The 26497-nt window shown below is 44.3% G+C and overlaps 1 protein-coding gene across 1 annotated transcript in view; it reads right to left on the reverse strand.

The window, feature by feature from the left end:
* LOC139546689 (integrin beta-5-like) overlaps positions 1-26497 on the reverse strand; it is a 73418-nt gene that overhangs the window by 11805 nt on the left and 35116 nt on the right. The window contains exon 10 of the mRNA XM_071355365.1: positions 23040-23469. Within this exon, the coding sequence (XP_071211466.1) occupies positions 23040-23469 (430 nt within the window). The remainder of the gene's footprint in view (positions 1-23039; positions 23470-26497) is intronic.

A 26497-nucleotide genomic window follows, 5' to 3' on the forward strand; every position in this document is an offset into this window, starting at 1 on the left:
AACAATCGATAGACAATACAGCCATTCACAATCATTCGGCTTAACCCAAATTGTTATGGATCGCAAAAGCTGTGTTCTTCCTTGCCCCCGGGCTCCCGAGTGGCGAGGCGGTCTAAGGCATTGCATCTCAGTGCTAGAGGCGTCACTACAGACACCCTGGTTCAAATCCAGGCTGTATTACAACCGGCCGTGATTGGAAGTCCCATAGGGCGCACAATTAGCCCAGCGTCGCCCGTGTTTGGCCGGTTTAGGCCGTCATTGTAAATAAGAATTTGTTCTTAACTGACTTGCCAAGTTAAATAAAAAGGTTACATTTGATTTCATCAGTCATGAACAACTGGAGTACTTTCAATTATTCCAGTTGGGACTTGGGTCTCTAGAACCAACAACGAGCATGCAAGCCTAACAAACAGACATTGGAAGCAGCCCAAGGTGAAGCTAAGCCTTAAGGGTGTGATGTCAGAGTGGAGTTAATCACAGATCAAACACTGATTTGTCTCAGTAGCGGTCGTGTGTGTGTGTGTGTGTGTGTGTTGGGGGGGCCTAAGGGCAGATCTCACAGTAACAACACACAGTCGGCTGGGTTCTTCAGACAAGAGAAATAACCCCGTAAAAGCATTATCAAAGTAAAACATTAATCTACTGTGCATTTTTTTTTTTAAGAAAAGCTTTTTGTGCATATGGACAATTTCTGGGATCTTTTATTTCAGCACATGAAACATGGGACCAACACTACATGTTGTGTTTATATTTTTATTCAGTATAGGTAGAATAGAGAGATCTTTCCTAATCCAGGTGTTTTAGCCTAGTCCCCTCTAATGGCAGGAGAATTCCACTGGGTTTAAATATTAAGAAAGCCTAATACTATAATAAACTTTAAAGGTTGAACAACATGGGGCTAACTAACGAGTCTGAACATTGCAGCAATCACAATGATGGTAAACTGCTAGCGTACAGTGTGATGTTTCATCTATGGAGCTGTTTTTTAAAGCTTGTTCTAGAATCTACAGAAGGATTCCATTCTGTTGTGGTACAGTAGAGATGTATGCCGACTGACAGACAGGGCCTAGAGAATGTGGAACGCCTAACAAATGTAATTAGTGCTGTCTGAGTAGGATGTTCACATTGTTTTAGACACACTACACCCTTAAATCATGGTAATAAGGATTTCGTGGCTAATTGAAGAAAGTAATTTTGCTCATAGATTATGCATATATGAACTACACATCCAGCCCAAAGTGAGAGGTTTAAAAAATATACTTTTAGTCGCCAATGTACCAGAACATGTCTTAATAGGATTTGTGTTGTTTTTAAGGACCATATTTTAAGAGGTGGAAAAGTTGAGTCTGGTCAGATTAATCATCCCTGTGGTTTATGATCATGTCTTTGCCGCGCCCAACAACGGTCACTGATGGCGGCCAGTAGCACAACCAGGGTGTGTACCTCCTGGTCCCGGTGGCTGAGTCACTGTGAGCGAGGCCTGGGAACATGTCTTTAAACAGAGGGCATTGCTGGGAAATTCATAGTGTGAGTGGCAATGTTACAGTAGATCAGGGGTTTCCAACCCTGTTCCTGGAGATACCATCCTGAAGGTTTTTGCTCCAACCCTAATCTAGCGCACCTGATTTGAATAACTGGCTGGTTGATAAACTGAAATCAGGTTAGTTCCAACTGGGGCTGGAGTGTAAACCTACAGGATGGTAGCTCTCTAGGAACAGGGTTGGAGAGCGCTACAGTAGATTCATCTTGGAGGTTTGTTTGGGTAACGCTCACTTGACTGTCTACATGACACACTGACTACTGCCTCGTGGCCTCTACGATATTGTTTTCAAACACTGAGGCATGTCCTAACGTGCTGCGGTTTCCCCTATTCCCTCCTTCTCAATATTGTGTGTGCGTCTCAAATCAAAGTTTGTCACATGCGCAGAATACAGTGCAGACCTTACTGTGAAATAGTTTTGGTAAGTCGGTTAGGACATCTACTTTGTGCATGACACAAGTAATTTTTCCAACAATTGTTTACAGACAGATTATTCACTGTATCACAATTCCAGTGGGTCAGAAGTTTACATACACTAAGTTGACTGTGCCTTTAAATAGCTTGGAAAATTCCCCAAAATTATGTCATGGATTTAAAAGCTTCTGATAGGCTAATTGACATCATTTGAGTCAATTGGAGGTGTACCTATGGATGTATTTCAAGGCCTAACTTCAAACTCAGTGCCTCTTTGCTTGACATCATGGGAAAATCAAAAGAAATCAGCCAAGACCTAAGAAAATAAATTGTAGACTTCCACAAGTCTGCTTCATCCTTGGGAGCAATTTCCAAACGCCTGAAGGTACCACGTTCATCTGTACAAACAATAGTACGCAAATATAAACACCATGGGACCACGCAGCCGTCACACCGCTCAGGAAGGAGACACGTTCTGTCTCCTAGAGATGAACGTACTTTGGTGTGAAAAGTGCAAATCAATCCCAGAACAGCAGCAAAGGACCTTGTGAAGATGCTGGAGGCATAGGTACAAAAGTATCTATATCCACAGTAAAACGAGTCCTATATCGACATAACCTGAAAGGCCGCTCAGCAAGGAAGCCACTGCTCCAAAACCACCATAAAAAATCCAGACTACGGTTTGCAACTGCACATGGGGACAAAGATTGTACTTTTTGGAGAAATGTCCTCTGGGCTGATGAAACAAAAATAGAACTGTTTGGCCATAATGACCATCGTTATTTTTGGAGGGTAAAGGGGGAAGCTGAAGAACACCATCCCAACCGTGAAGCACGGGGGTGGCAGCATCATGTTGTGGGGGTGCTTGCTGCAGGAGGGACTGGTGCACTTTGTTAGCGTTCGTTCCTGTTTCCTTGTCAATCATTGGTTCATTGGTGAAATTAGCATTATGACAATATCTTTAATTAAATCATAAAAAAACCTTTATTAATGCAATTGCAGACAGAAGTTGACAATCAGTAACATAGCACGCATGTTTCCGAGTAAATTCTGCATCAAAGAAAAGGTCCCATGTTATTTTATCAAACCCGAAATCCAGCCCTCGTGATGTCACTGCCTACGTCATTATCTTTTACTCATGAGACCAAAACCATGCCTACAAAGCTATATAAACAAGGCTTTTAGTGTGTTATCTAAAAGCTTAGCAGTAAATGTCCAAGTTGATTTATAGTGCAATGTCTGAGTAGTTTTCTCCCCTACACTCCCCTACAGAGTTCTGTCTGTCACACATTTCTCAGAGAGGTCTCTTTATAAGAAAGAGAGAGCGAGAACTAGAAAACAACTGTGGAACAATATTAAAACATCGTAATGTACTGTATAGATATTGTTAATCTGTAGTCTAGAACCCTATAAATGTAAAGAGGGAGGGGTCTTATAACCCCTCCCCTTCTATTAATACAACATAAGCATAATCAATTATTCTAATACAATCAATCATTTGGTACAGCCCCAATCAAGACACCTAGGTGGACTTCTAACAACTTCACAAAATAGATGGCATCATGAGGCAGGAGAATAATGCGGATATATTGAACCAATATCAAGACATCAGTCAGGAAGTTAAAGCTTTGTCGCAAATGGGTCTTCCAAATGGACAATGACCCCAAGCACACTTCCAAAGTTGTGGCAAAATGGCTTAAGGACAACAAAGTCAAGGTATTGGAGTGGCCATCACAAAGCCCTGACCTCAATCCCATAGAAAATTAGTGGGCAGAACTGAAAAAGCGTGTGCGAGCAAGGAGGCCTACAAACCTGACTCAGTTACACCAGCTCTGTCAGGAGGAATGGGACAAAATTCACCAAACTTATTGTGGGAAGCTTGTGGAAGGCTACCTGAAATGTTTGACCCAAGTTAAATAATTTAAAGGCAATGCTACCAAATACTAATTGAGTGTATGTAAACTTCTGACCCACTGGGAATGTGATGAAAGAAATAAAATCTGAAATAAATTATTCTCTCTACTATTATTCTGACATTTCACATTCTTCAAATAAAGTGGTGATCCTAACTGACCTAAGACAGGGAATTTCTCTGTCAGGAATTGATTAAATGTCAGGAATTGTGAAAAACTGAGTTTAAATGTATTTGGCTAAGGTGAATGTAAACTTCCGACTTCAACTGTAGGTCCTGGATGGCAGGAAGCTTGACCCAGTGATGTACTGGGTCGTACGCACTACCCTCTGTAGCGCCTTACGGTCAGACGCCGAGCAGTTGCCATACCAGGCGGTGATGCAACCGGTCAGGATGCTCTCTTGCAGCTGTAGAACTTTTTGAGGATCTGGGGACCCATGCCAAATCTTTTCAGTCTCCTGAGAGGGAAAAGCTGTTGTTGTGCCCTCTTCATGACTGTCTTGGTGTGCTTGACCATGTTAGTTTGTTGGTGATGTGTACATAAAGGAACTTTCAACTCTCGACCCGCTCCACTACAGCCCCATCGATGTTAACCTCTTTGGGCTAGGGGGCAGTATTTTGACGTCCGGATGAAAAGCCTGCCCAAAGTAAACTGCCTGTTACTCAGGCCCAGAAGCTAGGATATGCATATAATTGGTAGATTTGGATAGAAAACACTCAGTTTCTAAAACTGTTAAAATAATGTCTGTGAGTATAACAGAACTGATATGGCAGGCGAAACCCCGAAATCCCCCCCACACAAAAATTCAGCCTACCACTGTTGTCAGTGGCTGTCACTTTCATTATAAGGCGAAAATCTCCCAGAGTGCAGTTCCTAGGGCTTCCACTAGATGTCTACAGTCTTTAGAAAGAGTTTCAGGCTGGATTTTCGAAGAATTTGCTAGGAGTTGTAGTTTTTCTAAGTGGCTCCCATTTTGGCTGTAGTGTTTCCATGCGCGTGAAGGAAAGTGCGTTCTTTGTTATTTATCTCCGGTAATGAACATACTATTCTCCGTCTTAAATTTTATAATTTATTTGCGTATTAGGGTACCTAAGGTTTGATTATAAACGTTGTTTGACTTTTTTGGATAAGTTTATTGGTAACGTTTGGGATTCATTTTGTATGCATTTTGAAGGAGGGAAACCGGTGGATTATTGATTGAAGCGCGCCAGCTAAACTGAGTTTTTATGGATATAAATAAGGACTTTATCGAACAAAAAGGACCATTTGTGATGTAACTGGGACCTTTGAGTGCCAACAGAATTAGATCTTCAAAGGTAAGGCATTTATTATATCGCTATTTCTGACTTTCGTGTCGCACCTGCCTGGTTGAAAAATGTTTTTCATGGTTTTGTATGCGGGGCGCTGTCCTCAGATAATCGCATGGTGTGCTTTCGCCGTAAAGCCTTTATGAAATCTGACACAGCGGCTGGATTAACAAGAAGTTAAGCTTTATTTTGATGTATTACACATGTATTTTCATGAATGTTAAATATTTATATTTCTGTAGTTTGAATTTCGCGCTCTGCAATTTCACCGGATGTTGTCGAGGTGGGTCGCTAGTGGATCGCCTGCGCTAGAAAGGTTAACGGGTGCCTGTTGGACCCGCCGTTTCCTGTAACCCACGATCGGCTCCTTTGTCTTGCTCACATTGGGGGAGAGATTGTTTCCTGGCACCACACTGCCAGGTCTCTGACCTCCTCCCTATAGGCTGTCTCATGATTGTCTGTGATCAGGCCTACCACTGTTGTGTCGTCAGCAAACTTGATGGTGTTGGAGTCGTGTTTAGCCACGCAGTCGTGGGTGAACCGGGAGTACAGGAAGGGACTAAGCACACACCCCTGAGGGGCCCCAGGGTTGAGGATCAGCATGGCAGACTTGTTGCTTACCCTCACCACCTGGAGGCGGTCCCTCAGGAAGTCCAGTACCAGTTGCAGGTGGAGGTGTTTAGTCCCAGGGTCCTTAGCTTAGTGATGAGCTTTGTGGGCACTATGGTGTTGTATGCTGAGCTAAAGTCAATGAAGAGCATTCTCACATAGGTGTTCCTTTTGTCCAGGTGGGAAAGGGCAGTGTGGAGTGTGATTGAGATTGCGTCATCTGTGGATCTGTTGGGCCGGTACGCAAATTGGAGTGGGTCCAGGGTATCCGGGAGGATGCTGTTGTGTGTGTGTGCGTGCGTATGTGTTTGTCTGTGAGAGAAACGAGTTTTTAAATAACAGAGTGAGGAGGCAGAAAGCCTAGAACATGTCGATGAGGATCAGTAGAGCTGGTTAAATGTCAGCTGGTATAAAATGGACCAGGGAAGTCAGGACTTAAAGCAGTACAAGTATTTCCTCTGATAGCATCTAGACAATTTCTCTTCTGATTGAAGGTCAGTACTGGTGTGGAATCATCATCATGGTCACACAGCCCTACTAATACTCCTTATCCCTGAATGACCCTTCACATCATTTGGTTGGTTACTATGGGCATACAATCAGATAGGGCTACAGTACATCTAAAACTCTATGGGTCCGATTCTCCATTGGAAATGGGTCACCAACAGACATGCTCTTTATCTAGCTGCAGACAGAGTTCACTGAGAAAGCATACGGGTAATGTAGCAATACATTATAAAAATACCCAACTGTACGTAACTAGCACCCATTCCATAATCGTCACCTAATTCCACTCACACCCTGAAACAGATGTGCATTTGGCATAATGCATGGGTACTGGTCTGGTGCTGTTAATCATCGTAGCCTTGTGCTATTGTTGTTATTCAGCAGTTTATATTTTGCTTATCTTTTCCCCTCTAATGACTTGGTCATCCTGACATCCAGGCCAGCACGCCAGGCAGAGAGATCAAACAGAGGCTGTGTCACAAATGGCACCATATTCCCTATTTAGTTCACTACTTTTGACGAGGGCCCATCAGGATGCAGACTTGGGGATGCAGGCTTGTCCTCAGATAAACCCGAGCCATAATGAGGGAAGAACCGAGCCATAATGAGGGGAGAACCCGAGCCACTTCATCCCAGTCAGACAAGCTTGGCATGCTGCTGCAGAGGCCATTCCTCCCAGCTCTGCAAGCTCTCACTCTCGCCTCCCCCCCCACCACTACCGTCTCTCTCTCCTCTGTCAGGATTCAGGTCACTGAGTCAAGTTAATGCACATCTCGCATCACTGCCATTCTGGCTAAAGAACAGCTCTCTTTCTGACAGAGAACAACAAGCGAGATACAGGCAGAAAAGGACCAACCAATGTGTCGTCTATCCCTTTCACAGCCAAAGCCCAGCTTAGCTCAGTCCAGGGCACTAAGCCAAGTCAAAGCAACCAAATCACACGTGTGGGAGTGCAGATCTACCAAGCCCCAGAGAGAGAGAGAAAGTCATTCAAACAACTGAAGTGGCAGGTTGGGCTGAGTGTGTTGCTGCCTCCCTCCCTCAGGGTTAGCACTGAAAATATAGGCCTGGAATATAAGGTGATATATAGGTGAAGTATAGGGTTTCAATGTGTTGAGTATAAGGTTGGCTGATTGGCTGACTTCAGAGCAGGATAATAGGGAACCTAAGAAGTGTTAGAGAGGCAGGTAAGTGTGGGTTAGTTAGAGAATGGTCGATGCACTGTTGGCCTATGGATTTGTAAGTGCGATGGAGTGGAGAGATTCAACTGTAAAACAAATGAGAGAAATGTAAAGTTTATGCAGGCCGCTTCATAAGAGGCTCCAAAATAAACAATGTTTCCCATACCGAGTTATTACTGAAGTCTGGACCAACTGCTGTGTTCCCAAATACAGTATTTCCTGTTGCCTGAGACTGTCTAAACTCCTGCTGACTCACTGCCCTCTGTCCTTCTCACAACACACAGACAGACACACAGACAGATCGAGAGAGAAAAACACAACAGGAAGAGAAGGAATCATTCAACTTACTTAGAACTGCTGTGAGCCTGGGGCTGGTTGAAAGCGGCAACTGTAGCTCTCTACTGCTTTTGATTCTGTTGCTCATATGGACCAAAATAGTATTTTAATGAAAAAAAGTACAGCTTTAAAAACAAAATGGGTCACTAAAATGTTAAGCCCCCCCACTGAAGAGTAGAAAGGTTTTAAACATCTGTTAAAAGCAAAAACACTACATGGACTGCACAACACGAGTCCCATGTTGATGACACACAAATGTGTTGTTGCTCGTGTCAATAGAAAGCATACATGACGTCATTGACTTGACAACAGTCATTTCTATGGGTTTAAAACGAAACAGAGTGCATATACTATCCACACAGAACGCAACCACACACAAACTATTATTTGTGCAGTCTTTTCACAACAACTCTGTCTTGGCTTCCTGCTCTGTAGAAGGACCCTAAAAAACTCAAACCAAGATTACACATCCCCTATCTGGAGTTGCCATGGCCACACAGGGATACTAGAATCTTCCCATGCTGATAGTCAGACAGAGACTTCTACCAGAGGCAGTGACTCCGGTGTAGCAGTAGGAAACACACTTTCTGAAGTTCCTTCTCTCAGTTGAGCACAGTGATGTGAGGAATGAGGATAGGTAGTCACTGATGGGGAAAAGAAAACATTTGGATGATGTCAAACCTCAGCCCAGGGTGGAAGGGCTGATTCATGCTAGGGCTGAGATGGTGAGAGATTGAGGAGAGGAAGCAAGTATTATTTTATTAAGTAAGCCAATAAGTAAGGATGGAAGCTGGGCCCTGCTGCGCTCGAGTGGTAAGGCTAATTGATGGAGCCGAGATGGAGAATGAGATGTAAAGAATGGACCTTGCTGCATTCCACAGTGTCCCAGACTAAAGCTATAAAGACATACTGTATACTGGAGTCATAGGCGCCTGTTTAAAGCTGGAATCCTTAAACGGTCAGTTCGTTTGGGATATTACAACAACAAAGACGCGCAAACAGCGAATACTGTGTTTATCCCCTCTGACATCATCGAACGCGCAATAGAACAGCAGATGATGTACTGGAATCTTTTTGACCACCCTGCTCCACGCACCTCACCTCCGTTTTGTCCTCAAAACAAAAACAATAACAAAGGTGCTGGGCCGGACCGTGCTGCTGTTTACCCTAATGCGGATTCCATCTTTAAACTTCTTTATAATCTCTTTTCTAGATATGGGAAAAGGCCTTGTCATGGATATTTTTTTTTATATAACCTTTATTTAAACAGGCAAGTCAGTTAAGAACAAAATTCTTATTTTACCATGACGGCCTACCCTGGCCAAACCCTCCCTTAACCCGGACGACGCTGGGCCAATTGTGCGCCACCCTATGGGACCCCCGATCACAGCCGGGTTGTGATACAGCCCGGGGGTCGAACCAGGGTCTGTAGTGACGCCCCTAGCACTGAGCTGCAGTGCCTTAGACCACAGCGCCACTCGGGAGCCCCTTATGGTGGAGCATCTTGATGTACAGTAAGAGAATTAGTAATAGGCTACATTCATCCCTCTTCAAAACATCTGTAAAGTGCAGGTGGAGTCAGAGTCAATCATGCTATCCTATTTTAGAAGATTGAAAGACAAAGTGAGAACTACTGTCGTAGGTTTGAAACCCGATTTCAAAGAGCTACAGGCATCCATTATTACACTGGGCCACTCCCTTTGCTTGGGAAGTCTACTGCCTCAAAATGATCCCTTTGAAAGCAGAACAATATCACCATAACCACACGGCTTAATTATGTTTTCAAAAGAGGTTATATGTGTCGCAGTCGCAGAGTACAAAGAGCTGGTCTCTACAGTCCAAAGACCTGGCTTCAGATGGAGTAAGCGACTCATTTTGTTGTCCAATATCAAAGTAGAACAAAAAGGTAAACAATGTTCCAATCCCAGCATGTATTTGGTCTGTTTGACCTCAGTCCAGGGTTATGCTATGGTGGTTTGTGGTTCCACCATTTGTTTTGCATGGTTAATTTATAAAGGACCCTGTTGTGGAGACGCAAACAAACAATCTGCCTGTACACAAGTCTTTGAGGAGATTGGAACTTATTTTGTACAAATGCAGGCGTTGAGTTTCTGGCTGCTGTACAAACGCACCATCCAAACCCAACAGAGAGAAGAAGTCAGAGCACAGCTGCCAAACGGCTCCAATGTAGAGACATTCCCAATTCCCCATCAGATCACAACAACAGAGCACCGCCTTCCCAGATGGTTAGCACGCTGCCAAAGAGTACAGAGATGGTTTCACAATGGGGGGAGAAAACAACAAAAACTACAGGGGGGAGAGAGAGAGACTCTAAGCTCTGGAAAGTGTCAATAATGTGACAGAGGCCTCTGTAAACAGATCAGCAGGAGCTCTTCCACTTCAGTGAAGCAAACTTTGCTGAGATTTGATATTCACACAATACATTTCAATCCCAAAGTTCATTCATTAAAAATGATAAACTTTTTTAAAAACTCAGCATATTTTGGGGGTTTATTGTGACATTACTAAGATATTTCATAGAGTGGGGTCTATGCTACGACCCCAGGCCTTCAATCAGAAGTCAAAAGACCAAGAGGTAATACCATTTTCCTGAAAAACCTGGTCTGAATGAGGCATTATCAGCTGCTAATCCGCATGTCCTCTGTAGAGAAGGGCAGGCAGGCAGTGGAGCAGGCAGGCAGCAGCAGAACAGGCGGGCAGCAGCGCCATAGACTACAGTCAGAGACACACGGGGCCTCCCTCCTGACTCCCAACACCTCAAGGTCAGCGCTGCTCATATTTGTTGCTGCTACATTGGGAGAAAAAATGCTACCTTTGCAGTGGGGGAATGGTCATTAATACAGTTTTAGCATAGGGAAATACCACATTTTATTAACTGTTTTGAGGAAGGGCAAATCCGCCTTGCCGTGTCCTATGAGGTGGAACAGCTAAAACATCACAGAATAAGAGTGAACGTAGACACTGACAGCCGTGTGAGGTAGAGAAGTAGAATTTTGACGGTGTGACTTGGAGACAGAGGAAAACGCCGGCCGAGTTGAGAGGAACGTGTTATGTATGGTAGGACTGTGAGTGAGTGAGCCAGAGTGCTGCTATGGCCTAGTTTAACACAGAAGAGCCTGGCTGGGCCTGGGAGAAGCTAATGCTTTCTGTCAGTGAGAGGGAGGGCAGTAGTGTGTGTGTCTGTGACAGTCAGACCCATAGTGCTCTGCCATGCTCCTCTAAGCCAGGCACTGTAAGGAGAGAGAGAGTGTGTGTGTGTGTGTGTGTGTGTGTGTGTGTGTGTGTGTGTGTGTGTGTGTGTGTGTGTGTGTGTGTGTGTGTGTGTGTGTGTGTGTGTGTGTGTGTGTGTGTGTGTGTGTGTGTGAAAAAGAGAGGGTCAGCCAGGCGCTGTCAACAGCACAACATCTGTGCTACTCTCAACATCCAGAACATAGGACAACGGTTCAACAGATAAACACAAACCAGAGGAGAAGCAGAGGCACTGCCGAGTTGGACCGATGATCCTCGCAGAAACAGAGGTTCAAATGTTACCAAGGCCTAATATATCCCTAGTCAAGGGCCCAGGAAGGAGCTACAGTTGAAGTCTGAAGTTTACATACACCTTAGCCAAATACATTTAAACTCAGTTTTTCACAATTCCTGACATTTAGTCCTTGTAAAAATTCCATCTTAGGTCAGTTAGGATCACCACTTTATTTGAAGAATGTGTAATGTCAGAATAATAGGAGACAATTCTTTATTTCAGATTTTATTTATTTCATCACATTCCCAGTGGGTCATAAGTTTACATACACTCAATTAGCATTTGGTAGCATTGCCTTTAAATTGTTTAACTTGGGTCAAACGTTTTGGGTAGCCTTCCACAAGTTTCCAAGAATAAGTTTTAAATTTTGTCCCATTCCTCCTGACAGAGCTGGTGTAACAGTCAGGTTTGTAGGCCTCCTTGCTCGCACACGCTTTTTCAGTTCTGCCCACACATTTTCTATGGGATTAAGGTCAGGGCTTTGTGATGGCAACTCCAATACCTTGACTTTGTTGTCCTTAAGCCATTTTGCCACAACTTTGGAAGTATGCTTGGGGTCATTGTCCATATGGAAGACCCATTTTACGACCAAGCTTTAACTTCCTGACTGATGTCTTGAGATGTTGCTTCAATATATCCACATAATTTCCCTTCCTTATGATGCCATCTATTTTGTGAAGTGCACCAGTCCCTCCTGCAGCAAAGCACCCCCACATGATGCTGCCACCCCCGTGCTTCACGGTTTGGATGGTGTTCTTCGGCTTGCAAGCATCCTCTTTTTTCCTCCAAACATAACGATGGTCATTATGGCCAAACAGTTCTATTTTTGTTTCATTAGACCAGAGGACATTTCTCCAAAAAGTACGATCTTTGTCCCCATGTGCAGTTGCAAACCGTAGTCTGGCTTTTTTTTAATGGCGGTTTGGAGCAGTGGCTTCTTCCTTGCTGAGCGGACTTTCAGGTTATGTCGATATAGGCCTCGTTTTACTGTGGATACAGATACTTTTGTACCCGTTTCCTCCAGTATCTTCACAAGGTCCTTTGCTGTTGTTCTGGGATTGATTTGCACTTTTCGCACCAAAGTACATTCATCTCTAGGACACAGAACGCGTCTCCTTTCTGAGTGGTATGACGGGTGCGTGGTCCCATGGTGTTTATACTTGCGTACTATTGTTTGTACAGATGAACGTGGTACCTTCAGGCGTTTGGAAATTACTCCCAAGCATGACCAGACTTGTGGAGGTCTACAATTTATTTTCTGAGGTCTTGGCTGATTTCTTATTATTTCCCCATGATGTCAAGCAAAGAGGCACTGAGTTTGAAGGTAGGCCTTGAAATACATCCACAGGTACAGCTCCAATAGGCTAATTGACATCATTTGAGTCAATCAGAAGCTTCTAAAGCCATGACATTTTCTGGAATTTTCCAGTCAACTTAAAAAGCCACAGTCAACTTAGTGTATGTAAACTTCTGACCCACTGGAATTGTGATACGGTGAATTATAAGTGAAATAATCTGTCTGTAAACAATTGTTGAAAAAATTACTTGTGTCATGCACAAAGTAGATTTCCTAACCGACTTGCCAAAACTATAGTTTGTTAACAAGAAATGTGTGGAGTGGTTGAAAAACGAGTTTTAATGACTCCAACCTAAGTGTATGTAAACTTCCCACTTCAACTGTATATATGGTTCTAGGTTTCTCAGTTACCAAGGGCACCAAGGGCACCGTGGAGTATGGACCCAGATGTGACACACTAGTCTAGTGGAGGACTGTTCCTTACCACACAGTTGGCTCAATTCACCCCTTTTCTCTAGCTAGGGCCTGCCTCCCAAACTGTTCCCATATGCTGCCCACTGAGCTCCAACATATTATTTTTAGTCCGCTCTGATGTGGGTGCCATTCTGTATGAGTTAATGTATTGTTCTGTATTTTAGTCTGCTCTGATGTGGGTGCCATTCTGTATGAGTTAATGTATTGTTCTGTATTTTAGTCTGCTCTGATGTTCCTTCAGCACAATAGGAGTTATTAGACATGACAATTTCTTCTCCTTCAAGACAGTATCACAACAACTGGCCCGTCTGTGCCTCTCTTCTCCATCGGAGGACAACAGTAACACAGTTCTCAACAGAGAAGTGTGTTGTTAAGCATGCAGGCAGGCCAAGACAAGCTGCCGCTTGTATGCTGAGTCAAGCTTGGGTCGTCATCAGCAATAAAGAAAATACAGTCAAACTTCTGTAAGATGTGTGGGGTAGGAGACGTATTCAAATAACTACAGTCACTACGGCTACATCAGATGACTCTACATTTAATTGAAGCTATGCTTAGGTTTGTGTGCAGAGGATTTCATATGATTTATAATAACACTACTTTGAAATATCCTGTGTCAGTGAAAACAATATTTGATAGAGTGCAGACCAGACCATTGACAAACCTCAACTGTGAAACAACCAGTACAAAGAGCTCTTAAAACCCTAGAAACACACACACACACAGTAGAGGGATGGTTGCATTTTAAATAACTACTGGCATTGACTGTTTTGTCCCGAGTCAGCACAGATGACAAACATCACATGCCTACTGTACCAGTCACCAGACAACAGCAATTACAGGGCATGAAAATAATGTTTAGGCCTTTGAACTGGTCACCACCCACAACCCTATGAATACTCTAATAACACTGGGACCAAAAGCTAATAAAGAAAACACCAAAGGACAAGTACAGCTTTGCAACCTTATGATTATCATACACACACACCTGGCAGGGTTAGAACCATATTGATGGATTTGATTCTATAGTTAGAACACATTAAGTAAACCGTGAACAGTTTCACAGGTCTATAACCTGGCTGTCTCTATCATTTACGGGTGCTGGCAACATGGTGTTCATGTTATTGAGTAGGCATTTGACACACTCCAGTGTGTGTGTTTGACATGCTAAGGCAGCATATTTCTTTCCCTCCTCAGAAGCCTGTGCTGACCTTTACACTACAATATATTCATTCATCAGGAAACACATGGGAGTGATGGGACTTCCTCTAACATGAACAGAACAATAGTCATAGGTCAAAATAATGAGCTAATTGTCTCTCAGGTCCCAGATCCCCTTTTACCGCAACACAGGAGGATCATGAATGGGAATGTACAACATCTCGGCATGCCCCGAATGCGCTTCTGTGTTAGACAGGATTCTATTCTGGAGGAGGAGCAGTGATGCCGGGAGCGTTGTGTCTGTGATCAGAGACAGAGGTAGAGGCTGCCAAGACCAGCAGAGAGAGAGAGATTTACTGTATACAGCCCAGCCAGACGCCTCAGAGCTCAGACAGACAGACACCATGGAGAGTGGCACCGACCGTACTCACCAGATCTGGTGGGATTCAAATAGTATTTTTGGAGAAAACCGTGTCCATCTTGCACTCAAAGTAGGTTCAATCATATGTTCAAAGTATTTGAAATATTTCTAATACTATTTGAACCCAGTAGGTCTGGTACTCACTTGAGGGAGAAAAAAAACAGGCACATGAATCCATCCATCTATCACAAATCTACAGGCCTGCTCTCCCCCTCCTCTCTCTCTCTCTCTCTCTCTCTCTCTCTCTCTCTCTCTCTCTCTCTCTCTCTCTCTCTCTCTCTCTCTCTCTCTCTCTCTCTCTCTCTCTCTCTCTCTCTCTCTCTGAGAGTAAACACTGACAGTGTAAATTGGAAAGTAGTCTCCTCTCAGGAGTCCACTCCACAGCTCAGAGCCTGGAAGAAGGCTTTCCTTTCCCCTTCCTCCATTTATTTCCTTTATATAGCACTCTGACCCCAGGTGCCATAGACCTCCAACAGTAACCACCATTTATACAGCTGTGGCTTGTTATCTTCCTCCAAGCAATTACAGTCTTGTTCCAACCTGACCTGTATGGAGTTCTGGAAGGCTCCAGGCACCACCCAGAATACAGCCACGTCATAAAGACAGAAGAGTTCAGAAAACGTTTTTAAAACGTGTTGAGCCAACAAAATAAAAAGCAAATACTGTTAACTCTTCCCACCTGACGTTTGGGGTGAACATAAAGTCACTCACTTTGCTCAGGTGCAAATGCTTTAATCTGCCGTTAAGGGATTGTTATTAAACTGTGGTGCAAATTACACCTTAAAGTGACACGCCATAAGAGAGAATTCCTTCCCTAACAAAGGGCCAATCCTAACCTGTCGACAACAAGCAACTAGGAGCTTGATGCAAATCCATCAGATGACATATGCACACTTATTTCAAGTTATCAAATCAAATTTTATTTGTCACATAGACTTGGTTAGCAGACATTAATGCGAGTGTTGCAAAATGCTTGTGCTTCTAGTTCCAACAGCGCAGTAATATCTAACAATTCCCCAACAACTACCTAATAATCACAAATCTAACAAGTATTCTAACAATTTCCCAACAACTACCTAATACACACAAATCTAAAGGGGTGAATGAGAATATGTACATACGGATGAGAGATGGCCGAGCGGCATAGGCAAGGTGCAATAGACGGTATAAAATACAGTATATACACGTGGTATGAGTAATGTAAGAGAGTTATTGGCAACCTGCCCAGAGCTCCACACATATAATGTACAGTAGGAGTAGCATGAATAACAATGACCTTTGGTAGCCATGGTAATCACAGCTGCATACATGTATCGACAAAGAGGTGAAGTCAGTTGCAGCCATTGTAATATAATTAGATATATCTAGAGAAGGGGAGTGTGATGTGTGGATTCCAGAAACTACACTATTCTGCTTCCTGCCTGTCCTGTAACCTCAGATCCTTGACATGATGGAAAACATGGAAGAACATGCCCTGTGGGCCACAGTGGTTAATGTGTACAGAGAGGTCCTGGGGGAGCAGTGTTTAACCCTCTCACCACTACAGAAGTACATTGGACAAAAGAGAAGCTCTGAGATGAGATCTGACCCCATTTTCTGTGTCACGTGTTCTCTGCATATTTCACTAAATATTTCAGTGTCTCTCCTCTGGAAGCCCAGCAGTATGCATGTTTCAGGGTGCATCCCACATAGCACCCTATTTCCTATATAGTACAGTGCACTTCTTTTGACCAGAGCCTAATGGGCCCTGGTCAAAAATAGTGCAATATAAAAAGAAAAGGGGGCTATGTGGGACGAAGCCTCGGAGTACCACTCATCAAATACATCAAGATGGTGCTGAGAGAGCTGTAGGATTCCAGCAGCAACACCTGTAGTGCTTTGAGGGGAATAGGTTCTTTACTACACGGGGAGGGAATCCTTGTATCTGAAGTAGTTCTATGGGGCAAGAGAGGCCCCAAACAGAGCAGGCATGGGAAGGAAGAGAGTCTTGTATAGTATTTATTAGTTAGAGGAGAGAGTGGAGGAAGGACAATCCTGGCTCTTTATCATGGTCAGGCTCAGTCAGGTTTGAGGGGGGTTGAGGTGTCATCCTGTGTTTGCTTTGGGTCAGGGGGCTACTAGCCTACTGAGCAGCAGTAGGAACCTAGGTGCCGTAGAGCTAGCTTCCGTCTAGCAAGGGAGAGGGAGATATGGGGTGAGGGACAAAATCCAAACACACACGGAATGATGCACGCATGCTCATATGATAGGCACATTTCTGCTCAATGCGCACTGCTGAGCTCCGTAGTGAGTTTACATGCTGGGCTGTCTGCCAAGCATTAACCCAGAATAGTTTGACTACTAATTGCTGTGTGTTCAACGAACTACAAATAAAAACACTAACCGACTCCACAGCTGTGCCAAAATGTTTAATGAACTGCTGCTTCAGCCTTGTAGAACCTGAGATCCTGTTCAAACTATGTTCCAGTCAAAAATATCAAAGTGATTGAGTGAAATCAGACTACTACTGGGCAGTGAGTAGGTGCTACAGTAGGTAGTAGCAGGAGCTACAAATCATGATGTTATTGGGACATCTTGAGTACCGGTATTAGCTTTGTTTCAACTTGTCCATGTTCCAGCTTTCGCTGCAGGCTTTTCATACAATCAGAGTAGGCCAGACAGCAGTACCGCAATCTAAAAATGCATTTTCTATTAGCGGTGTCTATAAATTAAAGAGCTGAGGAGGAGAATAGAAGAAGCTGTAGGATATAGGACGGCTCCACAACATTTTGACCATCAAGCAATAAAACCAAAGTGCTTGGATTTGCCAGATGTTTTGCAAACACAGGACTAGTTACAGTCTACGCTAACTATTTTGCAAAATAGGCCAATCATGTCAGAGAGAGATTGGAAGCCCGCTAAATGCTTTCATTTCAATAAGGCAAAGTCACAGTCGTGCCAGGCACACACACATTAATAAACACATGTTCCCATTTACTGTTTCAAACCTCCATCTGAGGCTGACGATTTATGAGGAGAAGGGGTTAGCGGGTAAAGTGCAAGTCTGGAAAACAGCCATGCTATTTCTGGCGTTTGGTGCTATTGAGTGGTTAGATTGTTACCGATAAGCAGCTGTAGATGTGTGACAGAGCAGAGGACCACAAAGTCTACGTTTACTGAGGCCTCGTCAAAAGCAGCCGACACACAGACTTAGCTGATCCATGCGTACACAGAAAGACGCAAAGAAAGAAAGTTTACTGTTGCCTCTATGAACATATTTTAACTCTCACACACCCTGGTAATCACCCTTTCATACTTTACTGTAAGTGATACAAAGACTAATTCTATCCATACAGTACCCATCTATCTACACCTACTTAATCCTCCAGATATCCTGACAGAGACTCAGCACAGGCCTTAGGGCAGAGAGTCTGGCCTTGCAGAAGACACTGAGGTTACGAATGTATGAGAATACAGAGAGTCTGAGCACAGGTCAGCAGACCAAACACATGCACACAGCGTGGCCCTTGTGGGAGGTTACTGACACCACTCCTCCCCTATCCTTGCCCCTGCCAGATCTACTAACTTCAGAGACTGATTAATGCCCCTGACCTTCATTCTACAGGCCACCGTCTTCGTTTCACAAGAACAGGGTTGCCCTTGCACAGCCACAAGAGGTTCTTTGACTGTAAGCTCAGTATCACACAATCAGCCCTGTCCAGAAACAACCACATAACCTCTAGGCACCATTAGTTCCGTATATCAATAGTGAATATTCCCTCTAAAAACACATCAGTCTCTCAAACTATTTCTAACTATCAACTTCAAATTAAGCTGTGAATAGCTAACCTCTATGTCTGAGCTTTATTATTAGCAGTTTGGCCATTTTGTGGGATAAATTACTATTATAGTGGATATTTCCAATATTGTATTGACCTATTGCCAACTACATTAAATACACCAGTTGATTGAATCATGGGTTCGATGTGGGTGTAATTGGTTCAGGCATGTACAGCTGATGACACAGCCACACTGACAGTCACTGGCCAGAAAAACCAGACTGTAGGCGGTTAGGCTCTATGGGAGGTTTGGCTTGGTGCTATATTATATCACCACAGCACCAGGCAGCACAGACATGACAACAGCAACAGCTGGGTGTGGAGCGTGCCTGGCTTCCATCTATCGGTCCTCCTCACTCTACTCAGAGGGCCAGGGCAAACAAGAGCATGGCTGCTAAAGCTATCAAAGAAGGAGTCTAGGAAGAGATTCCTTTCCTCCAAAGAGCAGAAGGAAACAACATACTCAAAAACAGTAGGTAGTGAAATAGTGTTGGTAAAAGCTCAATGACATAGCTACATTCCAGAAACACAGAGAGGACGGTACAGGTTGGCAGTCAAATATCTGTGTATTTATAACTGCAGTAAAAAAAAAGAATGATTGTGTACTGTAGTAGTACTACGATATAACCTCAGAGCTCTATTTACAAGAAGAGTGGGACCCACTCTTGTCTCTCTCCACAGCTGTCTTTTAGTGAGTAAGCAGGAACCAATATTCTTGGTTCCTGGTCTGGTGTGCATTTTGGCCGTGACACAGTAATCAGATTAGACGGAGGGAAGCATCAAGGAGAAGGAAAAGAGTCAAGGCCCTAGTAAGAAGGAGCCGCTTCCTGTAGGCCTGGCTGCTAGACTGGTTCCTAGCCTTATCCCTGACCCCCTCAGTCTCATGTAGGCCTGGCTGCTACACTGGTCTCTAGCCTAACCCCTGACCCCCTCAGCCTCATGTAGGCCTGGCTGCTACACTGGTCCCTAGCCTAACCCCTGACCCCCTCAGCCTCATGTAGGCCTGGCTGCTACACTGGTCTCTAGCCTTATCCCTGACCCCCTCAGCCTCATGTAGGCCTGGCTGCTACACGGGTCTCTAGCCTTATCCCTGACCCCCTCAGCCTCATGTAGGCCTGGCTGCTACACTGGTCTCTAGCCTTATCCCTGACCCCCTCAGCCTCATGTAGGCCTGGCTGCTACACTGGTCTCTAGCCTAACCCCTGACCCCCTCAGCCTCATGTAGGCCTGGCTGCTACACTGGTCTCTAGCCTTATCCCTGACCCCCTCAGCCTCATGTAGGCCTGGCTGCTACACTGGTCTCTAGCCTTATCCCTGACCCCCTCAGCCTCATGTAGGCCTGGCTGCTACACTGGTCTCTAGCCCAACCCCTGACCCCCTCATGTAGGCCTGGCTGCTACACTGGTCTCTAGCCTAACCCCTGACCCCCTCAGCCTCATGTAGGCCTGGCTGCTACACTGGTCTCTAGCCTTATCCCTGACCCCCTCAGCCTCATGTAGGCCTGGCTGCTACACTGGTCTCTAGCCTAACCCCTGACCCCCTCAGCCTCATGTAGGCCTGGCTGCTACACTGGTCTCTAGCCTTATCCCTGACCCCCTCAGCCTCATGTAGGCCTGGCTGCTACACTGGTCTCTAGCCTAACCCCTGAGCCCCTCAGCCTCATGTAGGCCTGGCTGCTACACTGGTCTCTAGCCCAACCCCTGACCCCCTCATGTAGGCCTGGCTGCTACACTGGTCTCTAGCCTAACCCCTGACCCCCTCAGCCTCATGTAGGCCTGGCTGCTACACTGGTCTCTAGCCTTATCCCTGACCCCCTCAGCCTCATGTAGGCCTGGCTGCTACACTGGTCTCTAGCCTAACCCCTGACCCCCTCAGCCTCATGTAGGCCTGGCTGCTACACTGGTCTCTAGCCTTATCCCTGACCCCCTCAGCCTCATGTAGGCCTGGCTGCTACACTGGTCTCTAGCCTTATCCCTGACCCCCTCAGCCTCATGTAGGCCTGGCTGCTACACTGGTCTCTAGCCTTATCCCTGACCCCCTCAGCCTCATGTAGGCCTGGCTGCTACACTGGTCTCTAGCCTAACCCCTGACCCCCTCAGCCTCATGTAGGCCTGGCTGCTACACTGGTCTCTAGCCTTATCCCTGAGCCCCTCATACACAAATTTAGAAGATGTTATTGCGGGTATAGCGAAATGCTTGTGGTCTAAGCAAGACTTAGTATGCAAAACTAACTATGCAAGAGATTGTTGTAGGCAGAACGCATCGGAGTAGGATTCTATTGCATTGACAGGCACAACTCAGGCCGGCCCGTACTCTACACAGACCGGTGTGCCATAACCAATCAGAGCTGCAGTAGGACTATATGCAAATATGCTATTACTATATATGGATCTGTGCCATTCACTTTGAACTGGACTGTTTTTACAGCATGAGCGGTCGTGAGTAGATACAGTGCTTTGATTCAAAACAAGCGTATCAAAACAACAAGATAAACTTCAAGATTTCTTGCAGACAATGCGGTTATCATGAAAAGGCTGGGAGATTTTAAATGCTTTGAGCTAGAAATGAGAACCCACACAAGGACAACGCACCAATTTATTTCCTCTTTAATAATGACCAATGCCTTCCGGCAGTTAATCAGTCTGGATCCTGCAGTTCAATCCAAACCAGCTTCTCTTCCTAGCACAACACAGAGCAAATGAGCTGCTATCATCACAGCGTAACCAATCTAACCTATTGCACAATACTGTTTACATGGCATGTAACAGGAGGAGAATGGGACTCTGTACAGAGTCTGAACCTCCCCATAACCATTAGTGGGTTTAGGGGACCAATGGTGGTATACAGAATTATTTTACAACACTGTTTATTACACGATTAAGTAACAGTGCCAGAGAAGTGTGGGAGAGAGGACATTCATTCAGATTCATTAGGAACTCATTATAGACTGAGCCAACCATGCACAGCGAGGAGGTGTGTGTGTGCGCGCACGTGTGTGTGTGTGAGAGAGAGAATGTGGGGGGCCACAGAGCATACTGGACTGTTAAGATTTAATTACTACCCCACCCCTTCCAGTTATCATCCTACCCTAAGGGCCTACTCATGGTCCGACCAACCGACAAACAAATGGTCCATTTTGTGTTTGTCCACTGCTTGGTCCTGCTGACTAAACGAAACAAGGCATTTTAACTGAGTATAGACCCATGCATTGTATTTGGCAATACACAAGGCACTGAGCAGGGCCTCTGTTACAAAGCTCCCTCTGTGGTTTGGTGGAACAGCCGTTAGCTTGGGGATGAGCCAGGGGCCCTTGGCCAACATCCAGCAGGTCTCGACCCAAAACGCACAGAGGCTACTTGGACTGGACCCGATGTTCTGGGAATCCAATAGGACAGCCTGTTTAGTATGTCACTAAGTTGCTCCCAGCTAGCAACCCTGCCTGCTGCCCAGGACAGTGTGAGAGAAAACTAGGGCATGGGCTTCAAAGCAAGCAAGACCCTCAGGCAGGAGAAAACAGGATTTGTGGTCAACATCAGCACATGCACATTTAATCAATAGAGCACATGAATAGTTGGGGAGAAAAAATATTGGTGGTCTGGTTCTAGAATTCATTCCTGAATCCTGCACACAGCCACCCCAACTCTCCAGGGTCCCAAAGCACCCAGAGAACACAGCTCAGCTAGAGATAGTAAAACATGAACTGCACAACGAACTAGCTCCCAGCAGCTGTTCCTGAGCACTTTACCTTTCCCGAAGAAGAAATTCAGAATCAAGAGACATTTATCATAAAAAAACACCCCGAACATGTATGGTTTAGTATTAACACACAAAAAGTACCCTTTCACACACACAAAATAGTAGCAGACCTGCAGGGCTGTGTTCAACGCTGCACCACGAACAGGCTGCTTTTCCTCTAATAAATGCAGGTTGACGTTTATTGTCATGAGTCTTGCATTGGAGGCAGAAAGAACTAAGTGGTTTCCACTACACGGGCATGCTGCAAAGTACAAATTGGCAATAAAAATTCATGAAAAAACACTAGCTTTTTAGTCTTCATTTAAGGTTAGGCATTAGGGTTAGCAGTGTGGTAAAGGTTAGGTTTAAAATCAATATGACTTTTTGGTAGTGCCAGCTAGTGACCACTCTGCAGAGCTGCCTCCAGTACATGAGTCATCTCAATAAATGCCAACCTGCCTAATAAACACAGACCAGAGTGATGTGGTAACAGACCCTGGAAACAACATCCCACCTGCTCACTACTATCGTACAGCCTTGTAGATCAATAAACATTAATTGAATGCGTCTCTTAGCATCAACATGACAGCACAAGCCAACTTAGACACACCCTCAATAGCGACACATCTAGGACTCTAGTGTTTCTGCACATGTATCAGGTACTGTACAAAGCACTACTGTGTATGTCTGAATCATTTATGTTGTACACATGCAGAAGTAGAGAGGAGATCCAGCAATTTGGAGAGCGAAGTAGCGGCAGTGCTCCCTTCTCTTTGCACACCTACCTGAGCAGAGGATGCCCTTGTGTCGGGCGCAGGAGAAGTCGTCACACTCGCAGAAGGTCCCGTAGATCTTCCCGAACTCTGACTCGTAGCAGAGGCACTGGTTACAGCTGCACTCCCCTCTCCCACCACAGATCTGCTTCCCCTCCTCCTCTCTACAGGCGCTCAGGTACTTGCTGCCAGCCTCGCCCTCCTGGCACTCACAGCGGGCACCCAGGTAGCCCGGGTCACAGCGGCAGGTACCACAGGTGTACTGTCCGATGAAGCTGCAGCGGCTACTGTTAGCCTGGGTCCAGTCGGTGCAGCCACAGTCACAGCGGTAGTCCACTGACACCTCCAGACGATCCTTGAAGCCCACAGGTTTGATGGTGAATCTCTGCTGGGTGCCAGTGGCGGGGCAGCCCCTAGCGTCCACACTCACGTTGAAGGACACCTGGAAGAAAGAAGAACAGTACAACAGGGTTAGTATATGGACTGGAATTACACAAATTGCCACAATTTGAGAATTTCTCAATCAAGGAGTTTTACACAAACCTACGTCATACTCATAACTGGATTTTAAAATGGTCTCAATCTGGATCCATCACAATTACACCATCTACCTCCAGATAAACCCATTTTGCTCATATTAAGGCTTGGCTGTGATCTACATTTGACCTGCAAGCTGTGTTTATACATGTGGAATTATCTCAGAGAGAGAGAAAGCGCGAGAGATCGAGAGAGCGCGAGAGAGCGATCAGAGGAGACCGATCAGAGGACAGTTTGTGACTTTGAGCCAGTTAGTTGATTAATCACAGCCAATTCAAGCAGCAGATGACACAGACAGGACCTCCACCCATTTGATTGCTCTGAGGAAGGAAGTCTGAACAAGACAGAAACTCCACCCTCCCTTTAGATTGGCTTGTCTCAACAGTTACGTTGATTGGAAGATGGTGCTGCAGTGGATAGCAGATGTTTTATGGACTCCGGAATAATTCTCAAATATGTGTTTTTTTTATGCTGAAAAATATTTTTAACACCGTCTCCACCATCATTTGTTATGACTGAAAATAGCTTTTGGACACCAGGGGCCAGACACACCAGTTGGGTGTAAAAAAAAGTATAAATAAAAAGTCTTAAAATGCTAGGTCAGGTGTATCTACGTCCGACTTTGGGATCAGAATTTACACCTGCTGCACCAACCAAAAAGACTAGTCGTAGCTAAATCCAGCGTAAGCAATGATTAAGCAATGCACGAGATTTGATGCTTCATAATGGTGGTTGCTAGGCAGCACCCATTACTAGGCTGTTACTGTTCTCGTGGCAGTTTTAAACTTTGCGAGGCATGTCCCATCACTTCAAAGCCCACCCACTATGCATGCATGTTGTTTTCTTAACCATACCTTGATGGATCAATCAATCAATAATTACTGTGGAATGAATATCACTGAATGATGAAGTTATTGGATAAAGTAGGCTAATACTATTGAAGGCATTTATCATATTGTTGCTTACTGAAACTCCCAAAGTCATTGAACTGTTTTCAATACTTTAAAGCAATAGCCGTGTGGTCAACTATAATTTCAGCCCCTTATCATTGGGACAATATTATCGCGCTGTTTTATGACAAGCGTGGGGAATAGTCTTTATAAATCAATCGTCAAGATTTTTGTTTACCGGAATGTCTGTTTGGATATTTGATTATAATTAGGCTGGGAAAATGTTAGTCAAATTGAGGTCAGTGTTCATAATGATAATCTAGTCTAGTTTGCTCATCTAACAGCATTATCAGAACATTTTGCTAGCATGTTATGTAGTCTAAGGTAGCCTAGTATAAACAAGTGGATTATTTTGCTCCTCACTCGCGTAGTAGCCTAGGCTATAGTGCCTTCAGTAAGTATTCACACCTTGACTTTTTCCACATTTTGTTGTGTTACAGCCTGAATTTAAAATGGGCTCAATTGAGATGTTTTGTCACTGGCTTAAACACACACACCTCCACTTTGACATTATGGGGTAGTGTTTTTATTTTTTTACAAATGAATAAAAATAAAAACATATGAAATGTCTTGAGTCAATAAGTATTTAACCCCTTTGTTATGGCAAGCCTAAATAAGTTCAGGAGTAAAAATGTTCTTAACAAGTCACATAATACGTTGCATGGACTCACTCTCTGTGCAATAATAGTTCTTAACATAATTTTTTTATGACTACCTCATCTTTTTACCTCACACATACAAGTATCTGTAAGGTCCCTCAGTTGAGCAGTGAATTTCAAAACCTCGCAAAGAAGAAAACCTTCTTTAGATGGGAATAAAACATTTTTAAAAAGCAGACAGTTGCCGGAGAGGAAGGAAACCGCTCATGGATTTCACCATGAGGCCAACGCTGACTTCAAGACAGTTACAGTTTAATGGCTGTGATAGGAGAAAACTGAGGATGGATCAACAACATTGTAGTTACAAACCTAATTGACAGAGTGAAAAGGAAGCCTGTACAGAATGAAAATATTGACCGGGGTAGGCCGTCATTGTAACTAAGAATTTGTTCTTAACTGACATGCCTAGTTAATTTTTATTTTTTTTAATAAATGTACCTTTATTTAAGTCATACTGAAGAAAATGTGGCAAAGCCATTTACTTTTTTGTCCTAAATACAAAGTGTGTTGCATTGGATTTACCCCAAACATATTACGGAGTCCCAATCCCCATATTTTCAAGCAAAGTGGTGTCTGCATCATGCTATGGGTATGCTTGTAATCGTCAAGAACCGGGGAGCTTTTCTTCAGGATAAAAAATTAATTGAATGGAGCTAAGCACAGGCACAATCCTAGAGGAAAACCTGGTTCAGGACAATTCTCCTGTCAGGAGGACAATAACCTAAAACAAGACTAAAACGACACTGGAGTTGCTTACCAAGAAGACAGTGAATATTCCTGAGTGGCCGAGTTCCAGTTTTGACTTAAATCTACTTGAAAATCTATGGCAACACCTGAAAATGGTTGTCTAGCAATGATCAACAAATTTGAACAGCAAGTTTTTGAAGAACTTTTTAAAGAATAAATGGGCAAATATTGTACAACCCAGGTGTGTAAAGCTCTTAAAGATTTACCCAGAAAGACTCTCCGCTGAAATCGCTGCCAAAGGTGATTCTGACATTGACTCAGGGGTGTGAATACTTATGTAAATGAGATATGAGTTATTATAAAAGTGGATGTGGCAGCTCATCTATTAGTTTTCTAATATCCGATCAGACACATTTTGCATGCTGTAATGTAGCATAAATCAAGTGTATTATTTTGCTATTGACTCGCGCATAGGCAACTTGAAAAGCCCGGAGGTTGTGAAATATGAACACGAGACTCACATCCTTTACAAAATATAGATTGTTCTTTCATGGTATGTACAAAAAAGAATAGCATAGTCCCGCCTCCCGACCAGGCGTAGAGTCTATGCCCAGGCATAGCTCATAGAAGGGCTTAC

This window comes from Salvelinus alpinus, chromosome 20 (assembly GCF_045679555.1).
Source record: "Salvelinus alpinus chromosome 20, SLU_Salpinus.1, whole genome shotgun sequence".
Taxonomy (NCBI): Eukaryota; Metazoa; Chordata; class Actinopteri; order Salmoniformes; family Salmonidae; genus Salvelinus; species Salvelinus alpinus.